At 36.4% G+C, this 19,838-nt stretch overlaps 1 protein-coding gene across 5 annotated transcripts in view; it reads left to right on the top strand.

The window, feature by feature from the left end:
* The window catches only part of LOC134824516 (thioredoxin domain-containing protein 3 homolog), a 54,158-nt gene that overhangs the window by 807 nt on the left and 33,513 nt on the right, over positions 1 to 19,838 (top strand). For 4 of the 5 annotated variants that reach the window (XM_063836437.1, XM_063836444.1, XM_063836426.1 and 1 more), the window contains exons 2-9: positions 13,378 to 13,493; positions 13,688 to 13,791; positions 13,941 to 14,012; positions 14,196 to 14,315; positions 15,114 to 15,162; positions 15,336 to 15,442; positions 19,210 to 19,337; positions 19,463 to 19,660. The exons of the other annotated variant lie outside the window; for it this stretch is intronic. In XM_063836437.1, the coding sequence (XP_063692507.1) occupies positions 13,403 to 13,493; positions 13,688 to 13,791; positions 13,941 to 14,012; positions 14,196 to 14,315; positions 15,114 to 15,162; positions 15,336 to 15,442; positions 19,210 to 19,337; positions 19,463 to 19,660 (869 nt within the window). In that variant the 5' untranslated portion in view covers positions 13,378 to 13,402. The remainder of the gene's footprint in view (positions 1 to 13,377; positions 13,494 to 13,687; positions 13,792 to 13,940; positions 14,013 to 14,195; positions 14,316 to 15,113; positions 15,163 to 15,335; positions 15,443 to 19,209; positions 19,338 to 19,462; positions 19,661 to 19,838) is intronic. 5 annotated transcript variants of the gene reach the window in all.

The raw sequence follows: 19,838 nt of genomic DNA on the forward strand, positions 1-19,838 counted from the left end.
AATGGAGGCTTCCATAACACAAGGCCGTTAAATGACAATCCCTTATTAAAGTCTATTTTAGAACGTTTACGCTCACAGTTCCCAAGTCTGAAATTTAACAGCGCCATGATCACTAAGTATGAAAATGGCAAGCAAGGAATACCATTCCATTCAGATGATGAGAGGTCCATATCACCAGGCTCCATGATTTCCACCATATCGTTAGGAGCAACAAGAGTCCTCAGTTTTAGGTCTAAAAGCAAAGTCCATGTTGCCAATCTTACTCTCTCCCATGGCGACATAATGATTATGACCAGAAAATCTCAGGACAGCTTTGAACACAGCCTTATTCAGGACCATACTGATGACATGAGAATTAGCATTACTCTGCGCCAGATTGATGGCAGTGCAACCTTGTCTGCTCCACTCGATACCTCAAGTAAGCCTTTCGTTACTGTAAGAGAAACTGAACCCTCAATCAAAGGGAAATCATCACCCAACAAAATCATTCATAAGAGCACCGTACCCCCTGCTTCAGTCAAAAGCAAATCCCTTGCTGTGTATGTTAGCTCAAGCATGTTCTCCAAGTTAGATGCTACAAAACTATCCTCTGCTCATCAAGAAGCACATGTATTTCACTATCCTGGTGGCATTGCAAACGGTATCAATGAACGCTTCCACTCAGATGAAAGAAAGAGGTCAATTGATGCAAATAATGTGAAGACCATCGTACTCATGTGTGGAACTAATGATGTGGACTTAATCCTAGAGAGTCCTCGACACATGAGGAATAGATTATTGTCACCCGATGAGTTCACAGGAAAAGCAAAGGCCCTTGATAACACCAATCGCTCTATTGATAATCTGATCCAGTCACTTCACTCGTGGGCTCCAGCTGCAAAAATTAAGATCATAAACATTTTACCAAGAGAAAGTTTTGCTAGAAATAAAGTGATAAATGACATCAATATCTTTTTATCTAAGATTCCTTCCAAATACTCGTTTGTTAGCTTTATACCCACAGAGATGAATCGATTTTTGTTTAGTGATAGATCTGGATTTAGGAAATCATCTTGTTTTAGTAGATTTGGGGAAGACAATGTGCATCTAAACAGCGATGGTATCTTTAAACTAGCAAAGCACATCAAGTACCATGCTCACCATTGAAATCGACATGACATTTCCACCTGAATATTTATTTTGATTTCAAGTTTAAAACTTTTCTATTGAAAATATTTACAGGCAGATAATTTTCACCTGATTTTAGTTTAATCAGACACAACGACTAACACGTTTTGTGAAATGACAAATATTCACAACTCAGCTGACAAATTTCATAACCTTTGCATTGGTCACTGTAACATTCAAGGTGGTCTCCTAAATTTAGCTAAAAGTAATGAACTTACTCAACTCATTCGAGATCATAAGCTAGACATACTGTCCCTAAATGAGATGAATCTTAATGATACTATTGACACAGACACCATAAATATTCCTTCCTCCTTCAACATTATGCGATGCGACAGGCCAAACAGTTCTAGGGGTGGTTGTGGCTTAATGATAAACAAAAAACTAGCTTACACAGAATTAGTTATGGATAGTAAGCTTGATAACATTGAAGCATTATGGGTGAAGCTTAAGAATAGCAAGATCAATGTTTGCTGCTTCTATCGCTCTGGAAATTATTGCAGTGTTGATAACTTTATTGAGTACATTCATTTTTGCATGAAAAAATTGAACGGGAAAAAGGTTATCTGGATTGGGGATATAAACATTGACCAGAATAATATCTCATCCACCCAGTACAAAAAATTAGATATGACCTTGAGATGTTACAATCTAGTTCAAACCATTCAAGGGATAACTAGAGTTGCTAAACGTGGAGACAATTTTACCCAGACTACTATTGATGTAATATTCACTAACTGTTATGCAGATTTCAAGAGTATTATACCCAACATTGACCGGCGAACTGATAGCTACTTCAGAAGCAATGAAACTACAATCTTCTAGATAAAATGAGTCATAGTACTTTCAGCCGGAGCCATCATAAGTGACATAAATCTAAAAGATAGTATGGTTAGTTTCTAAATATAAACTCAAACTCTGAAAAGGAAACTGCCGTGAAATATGAAACATCAATAAAAGGACCAATTATTTAAAAAAATAATTTATGGAAAGCCCCTCAGGCAAAATAAAAATCAATTATGCAATAAAGGAATCTTAAAAGGGTTTGTACTATTCATTCCTGAGGGGCGGAGGGAATTTAAGGCATGTATATATCGGTGCTCCTTAACATCTAAACTACTAGGACTAGAATTTTCTAGGATACACACTGAAACACTATTGTTAAAATTTTCCTTCTGAGTCAGTCCATGCTCTATATGGAGGTGGAGTCCTACGCAGTTTGAGTCATCATCCGTGTCAACCTTTTGCCCACTGATGATCTTGTAGAATGCTCTTCTGTGTTCGCCAAACCTTACCCGTAGCATTCTGGTGGATTTGCCTACGTATGGTTTCTCACACAGTTTACATCTGATCAAATATATGATGTTGTAAGTGATGCATGTACCTGGTGCTGGTTTTACCCGTTTCCCATTGATGCTGATTTGTGTAGCACTATCAATAGACTCACACGTTGCACAGTTCTTCTTTCTACACGGCCTTGTTTGACCATGCTTATTCCCCAGAGCTATTTCTTTCACCTTAACCAACCGGCTTTTGAGGTTGCTTCCTGTTTTCTTGACAAATTGGAAGAACTTTTTGCCATTCTTCTTTTCTTCAAGGGTGTTACTCTGTTGTTTTGAGTCACTCAGGTTACAAAAACTTCTGGTCTTCTTTAAGTTCTCCTCATACTTTTTCACTGTGGTGACAATGTCAGAGTCACTTCCGTAGGTTGAGACAACCCTTATTGGTAGGATCTCTGGCTTCAGTGTGTTGTCCTTGGGAGGTCTTCGTTCAAGGTTTCTTTATGAGTTGAGAACTTTTTTGCTAATGTTGTTCACCATTTTTGAGGGATAAGCAGCTGCCTTGAACGCTTGGCTTAATTCACTCAATCTGGTTTCCAGTCGTTCTTGTGAGTTGATTATTCTCCTGAGTCTGATACACTGGCTGTAAACTATTCCACTATAAATATGGTTTGGATGTGCACTGCTAAAATGTAGATAGCTCCTTGAATCTGTTTCCTTGATATGGAGGTCAGTTTGTAAGTTTCCCTCAGGGTCGAAACAAAACTCGATATCTAGAAAAGCCACAGGCGTGCCAACTTCCTTCCATTGGGATTCGTCAATGAGTAGCCCATATTCTTTCAAGGATTTGTTTACATCGGAAATCCACTGGTCAAATTTCCTTTCAGTGCTGTAGAAGAAACCTGCACCATCGTCAATGTACCGTCTTACAGTCCTGACTCTCTTCATCATGTCAGTGTTACTGTAAACGCATTTGTTCATTACATAAAATACAGTTATGTTGGCCAACTGCACACACAGACTTCCACCTGTAGGCACTCCGTTCTTTTGGACGTACCACTTGTCTTCGAAGCATCCAATAGAGGATCTTAGACTGATATCAACGAGGTCGACCAGCCAATCACAGAGTGCTGGTGTCCAGTCTGGTCTGGTGGTATTCATTGCATGATGAACGGCTTCCTTGACAAGTTCAGGGTTTAATGAGTCGTAGAGAGCTTTGAAGTCGAAAGTGAAAGCTCGGAGGGCTCGTTTGTCTGTTTCAACTTCATTGCATACTTCAAGCCATCTCAGTGCCTCCGTTGAGTCAGTCAGTAAGTCTTCGCAATAGTCCTTTTCAAGATTTTTGAAGTACTCACTGGCCAAGAAGACATCACTCCTTTTTGCTATTCCTTCCTGTAGTGCAGTGACTAGTCTCACAGGGGGCTCTATGCCTGGCACAAGGTCTTTTCTCTTCAATTTGTGGATCTTCAAACTCGGGTAAAAGTAGGCTTTTCCTGGCTTGAAATATGAAGATGTGCTCTTTGCATTGGTCTTATCTTTCCCCTCTTTTGTGCTATCATTATCAGAAACACCCATGACACTTTTTGCAGTCATCGGATGGATAAAACCTTTCTCTTTACCTTCAACCCATTTGAGGAATAACTCATGGTGTAATGTTTGGGTGAGATCTTCCTTCAGTTCAGTATAGATATTCGGGTTTTGGAGCTTCTCAAGTGTCTTCTTCCTTAGTGTCTCTGGGTTGATAATGATCACTGCACCTCCTTTGTCAGCTTGAACAACGGATAGTTTTCCCTCATTGTTCATGCACTCAAGCCATTTTAGGCCCTCAGTCTCTTCCTTTGACAAGTTCTTCTTTGTGTCGCCTCTTGTAGTTTTCTGAATGGTCAATCTCTGGTCAAGGTCCGCCTCCATACTCTTCACAATATCATTAACACTACTGTCATCTGATGACTGTGATGAATAGTATGATTTTTGATAGAGTTTTGGTGGTATTTGGGGCAGGTTCGGGGTTTCAAACTGGTCATTGCTGTTAAGTGACTGATTTGAAGACTGAAGGATCCTGTTCGTTGTTAAACGCATGTCCAATCTTGTTCCTTCAACATCAAGAGAGGGTGTAGGTACAAAGCCCAACCCTTTTCCAAGTACACACACAGCCCCGGGTGGGACAGGTTCATTCACAAGGATGACAACACTTCCGTCCTTTATGAGTCTTTTGGCTTCTTTCTCAGTTCGTCTTCTGTTTATCTGCTGTCGGTTCTTAAAATTCACACGCTTCTTATTTCCCTCAATGAGTTGAAGAGTTTTTAATGTTTTTCTTGGCCACCTCTTCCACTCAGTTTCCTCTTGTTGTTTGTAGAAATCCAAGTTTGTTTTGGTGTTTCTCCTTGGTTCTCTTAACCTCAGAGGGGACTAACGGGATTTTTTCGTGTGCACCAGCCTTAAAAACAGAGGTCATGTGTTTGATTTCATTCAGTTTGTTTTTGATGGCCTCTCCTAACATCAGTGTCTCTAGTACAGAAAAATGTTTAAGTTTAGATGCATCAGGGATAGTAGGGGCTCCTTTAACCCGAAGGGATGGTGGTGGGCGTTTCAATTTCACGCAGTTTCTCAAGAATTTCAGTTTCATTTTCAGCAACTGAAGTTTCTGGAAGACTGTTTTTTCTCCTGTTTGAGAGTTCTCTAAGAGGTGGCTTTCATCATTTTGATTCACAATGGGTTGGGTCTTCCCATTGTCTAGAGAAAAATCGGGCTCCAGAACCATAAGCGCCAGGTTGTCCAAAACGGTTAAATCACAAGAGTATTATACCCAACATTGACCGGCGAACTGATAGCTACTTCAGAAGCAATGAAACTACAATCTTCTAGATAAAATGAGTCATAGTACTTTCAGCCGGAGCCATCATAAGTGACATAAATCTAAAAGATAGTATGGTTAGTTTCTAAATATAAACTCAAACTCTGAAAAGGAAACTGCCGTGAAATATGAAACATCAATAAAAGGACCAATTATTTAACAAAAAAAATGTTATGCAGATTTTGTTCAATCTTCTGTTCTTGATGAACGTATTGGGGATCATCAAGCTATTATGTGTGAGATAGATTGTAAAGTACCTATAGCTCCTAAATTTGAAAAGGTTGAAATTAGAAATCAATGTAAACGTAATGTTAAACAATTCTTAGACTATCTAGATACCTGTTCTGATTACAGTCCACTATTGGAAAGTACAGATGTTGAAGCTATCACTGCTGGCCTTTGTCATCATATTGAACAGGCATATGCAACCTTCTTCCCTTGCAAGACCATAGAAAGGCATGAAAAGTTCATACATAAACCTTCTACTGAACTTTTAAATGCCATTAATCATACACATTTTCTTCTAAAGAAATTCCGTAAAAAGAAGGATAAGAGAGACAATGGAAATTGCAATAAATGTGGTATATGTAGCAAATGTATAAAGTGTAATGAGGCCTGGGATTGCTACAAGATTCAGAGAAATATTAGAAATAAATTAGCTAAAACCTGCAAAAAAGCTAATGTAATCGATGATCTACAAGTTAAAAGTGCCAAGAATGATCTTAAAGGGGTATCAAAACTATCAAACTGGCATCAAATATGACCCCTGGTACAACTAATTGTCAAACTATCAATAAGAATGATCCTGAGCTATTTAACTTTCATTTTGCAAATGTTGGATCAAGATTACAAAATCAGGCCCCCAATATTGAAAGAGTTAGTTTTACTGATTTTTTACCTCCTAGAACTTCTAACATCTCATTTGATAGATTCCAAGAAATAAATGAAACTGATATCCTAATGTATGTCGAAACGCTCAAGAATGACAAGGCCTCATATGACGATGTGCCTCTATTTTTACTTAAGCAAGCTGTACCACACATAGTTGAGCCACTGACCCATATTGTCAATTTGAGCCTTAATACAGGTGTTGTACCAACCCTTTGTAAAAAAGCTAGAGTAACTCCCATCCATAAGGCAGGAATGAAAGATGATCCTAATAATTACAGGCCAATATCCATCCTTCCACTTGTAGGAAAACTTATAGAATACTTTGTCGGCAAGCAACTCACTGATTACATGGAAGAGAACAAACTTTTCATCCGGCATCAATATGGCTTTCGGAAAAATCACTCCACAACTTATTTGATGTACGATCTGATGGACGAAATATATATGAGTAAATCTAAGTCTTATAAACCAGGAATCATCTTTCTTGATCTTAAGAAGGCCTTTGACACAGTGAATCATGAAATATTGCTTCAAAAATTGGCATATTATGGAATTGGTGGCATTGCTTTAACCTGGTTTAAGAACTTCTTATCTTGTAGATATCAATGCACTAGGATCAATGGCAAACTAAGTTCATTTTTAGAAGTTCTGAGTGGTGTACCACAAGGAAGCATCATTGGGCCTATATTATTTAGTATCTTCATAAATGACATCATTTATGCCTGTAACCTATCTAAGCCCTTTCTATTTGCAGATGATGGTGCACTATTCTTTGATCAAACCTGCAGAAGCACATTTATAAACATGAAAATAGAACTTATGACAATCTTTAAATGGCTCAGTGTAAATAAATTATCACTCAATGAAAAGAAGACTGAATTCCTATTGTTTGATTCTGTTGATCAACATGATGAATTAACCATTGAATGTAATGAGGTAACTTTCACAATCAAGGAGTGCAAAGAGACAAAATATCTTGGCCTCATTCTAGATAGTAAATTAAACTTCAAAAGCCATGTAGATTATATTATTAAGAAGGTCATGAAGAGAATTGGTGCCATGTATAGAAGTAAAGCACTGCTACCCATTAAATATAGGAAAATGTTTGCCAATGCACTCATGTTGCCACAATTCGATTATTTAGACACAATCTATTGTAGAGCTGGCAAGACAAAACTTGCTGAACTTGACGTACAAAAAGGTAGCCAAAATAGCTCTCAACGTTCCACAAACAGAGAGCAGCCTTAATGTTTATAGAGACATGAAATGGTTACCACTCCATCTTAGACGACAACTCCATCTGTCAAATTATATGTTTAGAATCATCCATGACAATTGTCCTACAAACTTTATGAACAAATTTAGTTACATATCAGGAGGTAGTAGGAGCGGCGAAAGCTGCAACCTATATGTTAATAGATCAACATCACATAAAAACTTTCAATACTTGGGGGCAAAATGTTGGAATAATGTTCCAACAGATCTACGAAATCTGCCCGATGTTAAAAGCTTTAGTGATTCGTATAAGAAACAGCTACTCTCATCTATAACAACAGACCCTAATTATACCGTCGACAATTCATATGACAAATTTTACACTGCAATCATAGTCGACGATAACTAAGTATCTTCTAATTCTTTTAAATCTGAGGCATATATAATTTATGTATCGAAAGGATTTTCCCTTTTTTACCACCTTACCATTTTGATTGATTTTGCACATGACTGACATGTTTTAACCGGAGAAAGGGTTCGCACAGTGGTAGTTTTATAAACCACTTTTAATTTATTGACCTATTATAATACCTAGTGGTAGTTTTATAGACCACATTTAATTTATTTACTTATTATACTTAGTATTTATTTTTGGTGACTGTATCACCCAGTTTTAACATTTGATAATTGTACAGTTTATTGACGACACATTGACTGAATGTTATTTTATATTCTAATTTATATTCTAGATATTTTATTTATTTTTCAACAGACGACAACTTCCTGTTTTTTCTTCTATATTAGTTACTCATATCTCTTTTACAGACTTTTTTACAAGGACATTGACAGATGATACTCACATTAGGCATTCATTATTGCATCTAAATTATTTCACTTGCATTAGGTTTAGAAATTTATTCTCTGGTTAACAGATTTCAAATGTTTAATTAATTTGTAGTATGACAGTAAGGTATATAAGAAGTTATTTAATTTTGCTTGGGCTATTATATTGACTATTGAGGTTTAATGATGATATGGAATTTGAATTCTATATAAATTTACACTATGTGGTTGGGGCATTTTGCATAGTAAATATGGTTACTACTCCTATATATCATATTATTTGATTGGTATTCGATTTCTGATTATTTCTCTAGGAATATGATTATTATATCTCAATTTGGCTTTAGGTAGGGTGCCCCGCTAAAAGAACTGGATTCTTCCAGGAAGCATCCCGTGCACAGACCTTGGTCTACATATATATTAAATTATTAACCATTCATTCTGTATGTGCACGAAAATTTATTTCAATCAATATGATCGATGTATTGGGCCTCATAACCTACAGAGAGAGACTGGATAACTTGAAGCTCACGACCTTGCTTGAACGTACGCGTAGTATAGGGTCCGTGGGGATCTCATTGAGATGTTCAAGATCCAGGAAGGCTAAAGGCTTTGTGGATTATGGGTCTGATTTATTTGGTTGGCTGGTAGGACTGTCTCTGCTAGGTCGAAGCCACACAGATTTACCACGAATGAGACTGACTTCTTTGCCCAAAGGGTCTTGCGCTACTGGAACAGTCTACCACCACTTGTGAAAGCTAGGATACAAGGATACAAGGATACAAGGATGCAAGGATACAAAAGTGATAATTATTTTATTGAATTCACAATAGTTATAATTCTGAAATAATTTAAGGTTACACAATTTTAGTTATTTACAAATGTGTAGGGATAAAATAGAAATGTTTTATAATACTATTTTTCTATGAATAGATCGGATTTGTAGATTTTAATCTTATTTTGAGGTCCTATAGCATTATGCATTGGCCAGTATTTGAGTGGAAATCGAATCTTCGGAGCCGGCTCAAGCTGATCCCTCCAAACTACCGATTACATTACACACAGGGCCTTGTAAATGTAATGTGTAACACTTTACAGGCGACAGCAAACAAATGTTTTTCTAAATGTTCCTCCTATTTCAAACTATAGTAAAACCGAGAGAAGTTTCAGCTACTGCGGACCCTCTGTTTGGAATCAGCTTCCTTATCAATTGAGAACACTAACCGATATCGTCTTATTTAAAAAGAAACTAAAAACTCATCTCTTTGAAAACGTATTTGTATAGGTATCATGTATTACCTTTCTCATAAAATCCATACTTCATAAAAATAAGTTCTTATGTACATGTTACTCATGAGTCGCTTTAGATGGTTTGAACTGAATCTTTGGGTTTTGAGTCCTTTATGGCTATAAAGCGATGTATAAATTTTCCTACTTATTATTATTATTAATTATGGTTTTAAATTTAAATTGTCCATTTTCTGTGAATGTCTTGTTGAGATGCCCAGAGAGGCATTATTTATAATGTTATGTTATGTTGTGTTACTATTTATTGTTTCAAATAAAATGCTCATTGTAGCCAGTTATTTTAAGATTTTCATCATCATCCTCTATCACTTGTGATGACATCATTGTAACTTGGCGGCGGTTATAGGTTTGCTCCAGTGGTCGAGTGATTATATTGGGTAGATATCCCAATCGTCGTCTTCTTGATTACGGGGGCTGGGTAGGTACTACAGGTTACGGGTGGGTAGTTGCTACCGGTTGCAGGTGCGTGGTGTGTTGGTGCCACCAGTTGCAGGTGGTGTGTTGGTGCCACCGGTTGCAGGTGGTGGGTAGGTGCCACCGGTTGGGGGTGGCAATCAATGAAACAAGAAATTTCAATGAAACAAGAAATTTAATTTTAGCACATTATTACAGAATAAAAAGATGTAAAACAATTCATAACATACAGGGTGGGCCAAAAGTCAGTACCCATACGTCGGCCTTTATAGCTCAGTCACCGAGTGCCCAATTTAAATACTTCTTTCTGGTATGACTTAGTACCACCACTGGTTCGAGGAATTTGTCAACTCGAAAAATATTCGCGTTCATTTTTTTCAAATGGAGGTTCATTTTCATATTTATTTGATCAATGGTTATAATAAGCTATAAATACAGTGCTAATTAAAAATTTTTTTATACTTATTTCTCAAATTAAATTTTAAAAATTCAAAAATATGCATTCATTTTAGAATGGGTTTCCTTGACAAACATGTAATGTGTAACCCTCATGTAGCGATATTGGAGCACGGAATTTCATTATCTTGTAGAGCAATGGTGTGTTGGTGCCACCGGTTGCAGGTGGTGGATAGGTGCCACTGGCTGCAGGTGGTGTGTTGGTACCACCGGTTGTGGTTGGCCATGGTGTGTAGGTGCCAACGGTTGGTGGTGGTGGATGAACATCTCCTGATACTGAAGAAGAAGAAGATACTGAATTATTATTAACCGTCATTTGTGCACAACAGTAGAAACAGTAACACCACAATAACAACCCACCACTAAAAATTAAGATCATTATAAAAATATCAACACTGGGGTGCAAATAATCTTGATTATGGGCACTTTCAAAAACATCTGTCACGGAAAAAATGTTAAAATTTGCCACAAATCAGTTTTTGTGGCATAATTTGGTGGATAATTTTTGGAACGGGATGAAACTCCAGGATATGGTGTGCTATACCCTAACCTTTACTATCTGCCACTTTTTGTTTCAATTTAGGGCTAAATCTGGTGGATAAAAGTGAAACAGACCAATCCACTTCAGGTGGCCTTTAAAAATATTTAATTCCATCTAAACTCCTAAAATATGATTGAGACTTAACAATAATCGTTATAACTTCATAATTTCATAAGTAGGGCCGGGATTTTTCTTAAGGGCCAAATTTGGTGGATATATTTTTTTACCTCTTTTTTAAGACTGTTATTTGTTAGCTAACATCAATTTACTGGTCTTAAAATGATGCAAAGGCAATGTTAAATCTATGGCATCAACTATGAAGTACAAGATTCAAGTTAAAAGGCTATTTTTGGTGGATATAAGTCAATATTAACTAGTTAAACACGTAAATGATACCAAAATATCAATAAATAAGACATCATCATGATTAGAAACAGTTGAAAAAGATGAAATATAAGATGTTGAACATTTATGCATAAGGTACTATGGCATTTTAAGCATTCAGGGCCAATTTGGTGGATAATTAACTCAAAAATACTTAAGATATCGACCTGGATATTTTGATATCCATCAATTTTGGCCTTAAAAGTCGGCTTGAGCTTATCACATTTTGTGCTGAACAAGAAAAAGGTCTAAACAAACCAATATCAGTGTATGATTTCATAATCGAGCAAATCTAAGGCCAGAAATAATGGATAAAAAAGCAAATTTAACCGTTTTTAAGCTAATTTCTTAGGCATTTATCCACCAAAAACGGACCTAAATGGAGAATGTTTGGAACGTTTACTTGAAACTATAGCCCTTCTTTTCGACCTCAGAGCAATGATTTTCAGCTCTTTCGACCTTAAGATATAATTATTGGGCGTTGAAAGTGGATCACATACGTCATCAGTCAAGAAATCGTTATTTCAATCACTGAGGTAGGTTATTCACATTTAATATCCACAAATTTTAACCTTAAAAGTCGTCTTGGACTGAAAATTCTTTTGAACTGACTCAGCAAAGGGGATTTTCTATCTAGAAACAGTTGTAGTTTCATGATAGAACACATCTAGGGCCAAAAATAGTGGATACAAAAGCAAATTTTCCCGTTTTAGTACTTTTATCCACCAAAAACAGCTCTAAAGGCTGAAAGGAAACAGTTTGTTAAGTTCGTATGAAACTATATCCATTCATTATGGCCCTAGAGCAATAATTGTATACATTTTCAGCTTCTAGACGAGATAATTGGGGTCTAACAATGGATAACCTGCATTATTGACTCAGAAGTTGACTTAAAATTAAATCAATCTTGAAGCTCCAATATATCCACCAAAAATGGCCTAAAAATTAAATCTTCTATGCTATCATAAACTTGAAACGATTTCCAACCTGATCCGTTCACTGAGTAAAGCTGGTGAACTTGTTGACCAATATAATTTTTTCAGTTGAAAATTTTCGGTATTGAATTTTATTTCATCGTTTTATTATCCACCATATCTAGCCTTAAAATAGAAATCTTTCCTATTTTCGCCTTTTATCATAGAGGCATATCGATTTGCTACAATTCTATCTTTAAATAATCACCATAAATTAACCACACGTAAAGTTACAGGCCAACAAATGATATATCCACCAAACCCCTCTGAAAAGTATATCCACCATTATTAGCCCTGATTTAAATGCGTGTATCTCTGCTCATAGACATAGTAGACATTTTATTCTTTTTGTAAAAGTTGAACTATCGCAAATCCTATGCTGAAAAAAAGTTTAATCAAAATACTTAGTTTATCCACCAAATGAGAGCTTCTAGAAGTTGAAATTTTTCCCGTGACAGATTCGTTAACATAGTTTTTGAAAGTGCCCTTATATATGAATTTCTGGTCAATCTGTCGTATATACAACCAAAAGTAATATTCAGCCTTTCGTAATTACACCCATCTGGCTGCAACATTGTTGTCAGCTTTTATAAGGTCGTATATTTTACACTGTTCAGCAGCAAAACACTTGTTGTAAATTGATGATTTAGAGAAAGAAACTGAAGACCTGCACATTAAACAACAAGAAATACAGCTGCTTTTTTAAGTAGATGGCAGCTCAATTTCCTGATCCATGATGGCGTATTTTATCATATTCCATATCTTACTATATATAAAGCGAGACGATATATATATATATATCGCTATATATATCCCTACTATTTTACTGAAAACACGGCATCAACTTTGACGTGATTGTCACGTGCGCTACAGTTTCACTTAAAATAATTATTGGTATAACTGTGTTGTACGGAAAATTGATCATACGTGGTGTAACGGTGGTGAAATTCTTGTTAAACGTTGAAGCATGTAAAAGCTCTTATTTATTTCTTTATTATATGAGCTGAGTTTATTGTTTGAGGATAGAAATTGTATACATTTGTGTTCAATAGGAAGGCAAGGAAAGTTCATCATCATGGCTAAGGGTAAAATGGTAGAGTTTCAAGTTCACTTGAAGACGGAGGAGAATTTTCAGAAGGTACTTACCGATGAGGAAAATCTCTGGGGTAAGTTAGTTAGCAAAATTGTTATCAATCGATGCTTAGATTTTTGTCAATAAGATTTTCCCACATGCATTTATTGTATCTGTATACTAACTAGTATAACTAATTATACTTGACTCACTATTAATCAAACTATTTTAGTTGTTTATTATATCTGGTTGGTTTTACTAATTAATATACTTTACTCATTATTTTAGTTATTGACGTGTACACAGAATGGTGTGGTCATTGCACCTGTGCTGTTGGAACCTTCCAGAAACAAAACATCCTGCACAATGGCAAACCTGTCAAGTTTGCAACAGTGAGTCCTTTTTGTCTATTAAATTCAGCATAATTCTACTTTCAGCAGTTAGTTCTGGAGATTAGGGTTTAATATGTCTCTCTTTAAAAAATGTTTCACGACAAATACCTTGCTTAGTACCATGTTTTAGTACCATGAATATTTTTCAGGCGTGTTCAAATGGTATACCTTTCCTGTCAAAATACAAGGGAAACAGCGAACCCACATTCATGTTTTTGGCGGTAAGTCAGCCCCTACATAAATAAGCTTTATGGATTGTGATATCATACAACTTTTTCGATTTCCTTGCGAATTTATATGCAAAGAAGAGAAAATAGTTAAGAATGTGATTTTTGAGCTTTTGCTTCGGAACATTCAGTCAACAGATTCAAGATTTGGACAATTTAGAAACGTTTTCCATCCAGGGTAAGGGTACATTGCTCGATGTTGTCAGAGGTGTTAATGTTCCAAAGATAGTCCAGAAAATTAAAACTTATCTAGCACTGGAAGAGAAGATCAAGGCCGGAGATGCTGAAAGGGTTGAAGTAAGTGACTGTTAACTTCATAACAATACACAATACATGTCTGCTACCAAGAAGCTGTCCAAATGATACTATAGCGTATTAAGGGGGCAGGGGGGGGGGGGGGGGGTCTTTATGAAATTTCTCTCGAAATTGATTTTATAGTTGTTTCTAATAGAGGGGAGTAATATCTATCTGCTACTTTTGGTCCCATGGAAAAATAATGTTCCTAACCGAAATTATTGCCGGTCAAAGGTCAGTGCTCATGTGTAATTGTATTGCGCGAGCGATTTTCAATCGTGCGCCCTGAATTTTTTCTCCTCCTACATTTTTTGAGTAATTACCCTGAAACTTTCAGGATATGTTCTAAGGACCATTTAGAAACTTTTACTTGTTTTAGAATTTCGAGATAGGCCTTTAAAATTTTTGTATTCGATTTTGAAAATCTTGGACCTCTTTTTTTGACGATTTTTCTAGGTCCAAGATTTTCAAAATGGAATTTAAAATTTTTAAAGGCCTACCTGAAAGTTTCAAGGTGATTGCTCAAAAAATGTAGGAGGAAATAGATTTTTAGACTCGATTTTCAGGGCGCACGATTGAAAATCGCTCGCGCAATACAATTACACATGAGCACTGACCTTTGACCGGCAATAATTTCGGCTAGGAACAATATTTTTCCATGGGACCAAAAGTAGCAGATAGATATTACTCCCCTCTATTAGAAACAACTATAAAATCAATTTCGAGAGAAATTTCATAAAGACCCCCCCTGCCCCCTTGAGTAAATTTATCAGTTTTGTGAATGCTGTTTCTTATCCTCAGTTTTTCGACGAAGCGTTGGCTACTCCAGCTCCTGAGACGCCTGAAGAAGGTAAAAATTTTGATTATATTTTAACGTCGTTGTTCTTTATGTCCGGTTATTAGATCATGAGTTTAACATATTCCTTATCGTAATTATAAATTAATGTTACAATGTATTTTCAAATTGTTGATCAAAAATCAAAGTTAATAAATCGAAATGTTTACATGCAATGAATTTTACAGAGGAGGTAGTAGAAGAGGAAGAGAAGATAGAAACGCGACCTCTTACTGTTGCTCTCATCAAACCAGATGCAGTGGCTGCTGGTAAAGCTACTGAGATAATTGCAAAGGTTTGTTTAAACTGTAGGTTGTAGGCAAACTGCTTTAACTACATAGACAAAAACACGTACTGGTAATGATAGCCAACTAATTGCTGAAGGCTGGTATTTCCACCGAGCCGGGATATAATGATGTCATCACGTTATCATCACTTTATCTACAGCTGTTTCAGGACTACTGCTAGAGAGTACAGTATGTACAATAAATCAAATGATTTTCTTTAAATTTCTTATTCTTTAGATAACTTCAAGCGTATCCAACTGATCTGTAAAAACTAATTAGCAGAAATATATCTGTGATAATGATTTGACCCATGATTTTTCTACAATCACACCTAAAAAGTAAACACCTGGTACACACGTTGCTTATATGAAGTATGAAAGAACTTTACTGTTACTCTACATTCTTGTATTCCTTCAGCTTAATCTGATGTTAATTTTGCATTATCCAAAAACGTTTAAACTTATCCTGTCACAGGACCATCAAATTGTCTGACCAACTCAGAGATAATCTGTTTAACAGAGCAATAATTGTACACTATTAGGGCTTGTGTAACCCCAGACAGGGGGCTGCGCAGGAATTTAAATGAGATTCCTGAATAAGGATTATCATCACTTCTCCTGTAAGACAACATGTTTTGCTTTTCATTATTTGTAAAGTAGTACTAGTATCCAATTTAAATTATTTTCTGCCAATTATAATTTTGAGTAGTAACTCACTCCAAATAATTAATCAAATTTTCAAAGAAAACTTCCTAGTGACCTTGTCAATTTATCTTTGCTACTACTGCATTGTTATCTTTGTATGTTTGCTGCGCTTCTCAATATTAATAACAGCAATTTGTTAATGATAAAAATGGCTATAGGAAGAGCCATTAATTTGGGAACATGTAGAACGAATTTTCTTAAAGTGTCCTCAACATACTGCCCTCTGCTTTAGTGTCCTGGTCCCAGTAATTTCACTTACGTTCATAGTTCCAGTAGTTACATCGTGGTTTCAGTAATAACATTTTTCAATACTTTTGTGTATTAGTCATTAGTGCCCGCTCATCACTTTATCAGTTGCTTATCACCAATTTTATGAGGCTCTCTTGTTTTACACGTAGTTTTGTTTGCTGAAACAAACTCGCTGATGATATGATGGAGCTGAGTGGATCCAGCAAACTCTCGAGCACGTCCAGAAATCACCAGGGATGTCATTGCAGCAGATATTATTAATTAGTATTACTAATAATTAGTATTATTAATTAGTATTACTAATAATTAGTATTATTAATTAGTATTACTAGATTATTGGGGAAGAAATAAGAGTCTCCACTCAGTGTAAAACAAAATACTTATTGTATTGTCGATGTTTTGGCTGCGTTTCGTCCCCAATAAACTAATATAATTGACCCACTCAAGAGAGCGAAAAATTATGGTTAATTATTATTACTGTTTAACTTACTCACTTTTAGTTGTTCTACTCAATCAATCGAGTAGCCTGCACCGGTGAAATTCCGCTTATGTCATATTATTTCTCTGATGTTCCTTTGAATGCCATTTTTTGGCATATGTTTTCAGTTTTGTCAACTTCAAGGTCTATTTTATGTTTTTAATGTGGTAATTTAAAAGAATTGCATATTAATATTTATGTGGATTTAGAAGTAAAACCTCCGTCCGAGTATTTCTATTTTTATAAAGCAGAAAAATCTCACAATAATATTTTAAAGGACTCATGATAACGTTCAACACTTCCTCCTTCTCCACCTCGATAAGTGACTCTGACTACGGGATCCCAGCTCCAACCATAAGAGGGATTTTGATACCATATATGGTCATCGCTGTTGTCTTAGGACTTTTAGGAAACGGTATCGTAATAAGAAGCACCTTCAGTGTCAATGTCTGCAAATTTGATGAAACGCTTATCACTCTTCTTCGCTATCTTGCAATGACAGATGCAGGTTTGACCATCTTCCACGTCCTACCCCAAAGCGTCAGTCTGATTGCTGATTCCTGGATCCTAAGAGAAGCAGGAATTATCATGGTTTTTGTGAGGTATCCTCTCTTCATGGTGGAGATGAGTTTGGTCCTAGCTTTGTCTCTGGCTAAGCTGGTTATGATCCTGCGCCCATGCAACTGCCACTCCAACATGCACCTGGCTACAAAGATCATTTCTCCTTTGATTTTCCTCTTCTTTCTGATTATCGACTACTCAAAGATTTTCAGATGCTTCTTTAATGAAAACACCACGTGCTACTCCTACTACGAACCAAACCTTCTGAGATGTTCCTTCAAAACAGACGACCGATTTGGTGGCTTGCTCAAGATAATCTACGGATTAATTGTGATGGGTCTTCTAATTCTCACCAACCTTGCCATCCTTTTCTTCGTTTGGAAAGCACAACGTCCAGCTGGTACCGCATTCCCTGGCAGAAAAAGTGGAATGAAAGCAATTGCTATGGTCTCCACAGTTTGCTGGATCTTCATGATATCGTATCTCCCATTTCTTCTCATAAGCAAACATCTCAATATCAGCGCCGAGTCGGAGATTGTAAAGTTTGCTTCAGAGCAGCTAGTCATCCTGAATATCGTGGCAAATCCAGTCGTCTACACGCTCCTGTACAAGAGTTTCAGTGAGCATGTAGTCAAGAGTCTAAAGATTGGGAGAACCAAGGAAAGAGTCGTACATATCGCCATGTCTGGTGTAGAAGCAGCTCGTACACCTGCTCGAGAGCGGAAGGCTGAAGGTTCGATCTCGAGCTCCACCATGCACTGTCAATCCATGGGGTGAGCTTCAAGGACTCCATCTGGTTTATGCAGCTCCAAGCCAGTCTGGTAGAATTCCTCAGCTTACTGTTATTTTAACTGTGCAGCAAGATAACTGTGGGATTTGCGAATAATGGAATACGAACAAAGATTATTGAAGCCAATAGTGATTAGTGATACAACGGACCATGACATTCTTTGAAATACAGAGCCACAGACAGTATCAAGCTGAATATGAAATATTGTTTGAGACAGTTAAGCGATTATTCACAAATATTGATGATATGCAGTGTTATTAGTTGCAATGCATTTAATTTCTTTATTTGCAATTTGTTGATTTCTAAAGTTCACTAATTTTGAGATAGAATGTATCTGCTTGGTTTTTTATGTTTATCGGTGTACAACAGTTGGGTAAACATAAGGTTTATTTTATTATTTTGATTTAGTATTATTTTCATCTTACACTTTGAATTTCGAGAGGTACAAGCAACTCAGTATAAATTGTTTGTATTTGCCGTTTAAATAAAAAGTGATTTATCAGATAGGCGATGTGATATTAAATCAAGGTATCTGATGAATTGATTAAATGTTACAGCTATTCTGTTATTTTATGTATGTAATTTAGTTGTCTTATCAATCTTTATCATAAATGCAGAATTGTGTCTCAACTGTATCACAAGATTAGAATACCTTTATCGTTGTTCGACCCTAATTTGACCAACCAAGAAGTTTGTCCTGAGTATGGCCACGAACTGGACATTCGAAAATAAAATAATTTTTTGGGATTGATCAGCTAAGAAACATCGGGCAACAAATAAACAAATATGTAGTATCTAAATAAGTAGATAAAGAAATTATGGGTTTTATCTAGATAATCCTATTGAGATATTATCTAGATGCCAACCCTACTTACTTCAGTTCTCGATTCTTATCACTCTCAGAATCACTCTCACATTTTACTACGTGCGTGGTTATAATGAAACATCTGCATTCAACGCATCACTTCTTCCACTCACTGTAATGTTCCTCAGATGGACGACTGTGGTATTGATGTGGTATCCAAAGTGGAGACCACATTGAGTCGTGAAGACGCCCAGAACTTCTACTCACAGCACGAAGGAACTGACTTCTTCCTCCAGCTCATCGACTACATGACCAGGTGAAGTTTTGTCAGTTTGATACCATTAAAATATGTTCACTATTGTAACTTTGAAACCCTAATTAAGAGACAATAATATTATGTATACCTATTACTGGTGAAAGTAACTCAAATTGTATTCTCAGTGGGCCAATAATAGCTTTAGCTCTTGCGGCACAAAAGGAAAGTATAGACGTTGTGACTCAGTGGAGGATCCTGATAGGACCCAAAGATGTGACCATTGCCAAGGAAGAGGCACCCGAGAGTTTGCGTGCACAGTTTGGTAGTGGCGGGGAGTTGATGAACGCACTCCACGGCTCTGATACCGCAGATCTGGCAGCAAGGTAATACTTTATCATAGGTTCTTCTGATTGGGAGTCAGTAACTTAAATACGGATATGATACCTCAGTTGTTTTCTGCTGCACAAATAGTGTTAGAATCACGAATCTGTGATTTGTAGTGCATGTTTACCATTGCTAAAACCTGATAGAATTCTGCCTTATTAAACAAACATAACTCCC

The sequence above is a fragment of the Bolinopsis microptera genome, chromosome 1 (assembly GCF_026151205.1).
Source record: "Bolinopsis microptera isolate Bmic1 chromosome 1, MBARI_Bmic_1.0, whole genome shotgun sequence".
NCBI classification, from domain to species: domain Eukaryota; kingdom Metazoa; phylum Ctenophora; class Tentaculata; order Lobata; family Bolinopsidae; genus Bolinopsis; species Bolinopsis microptera.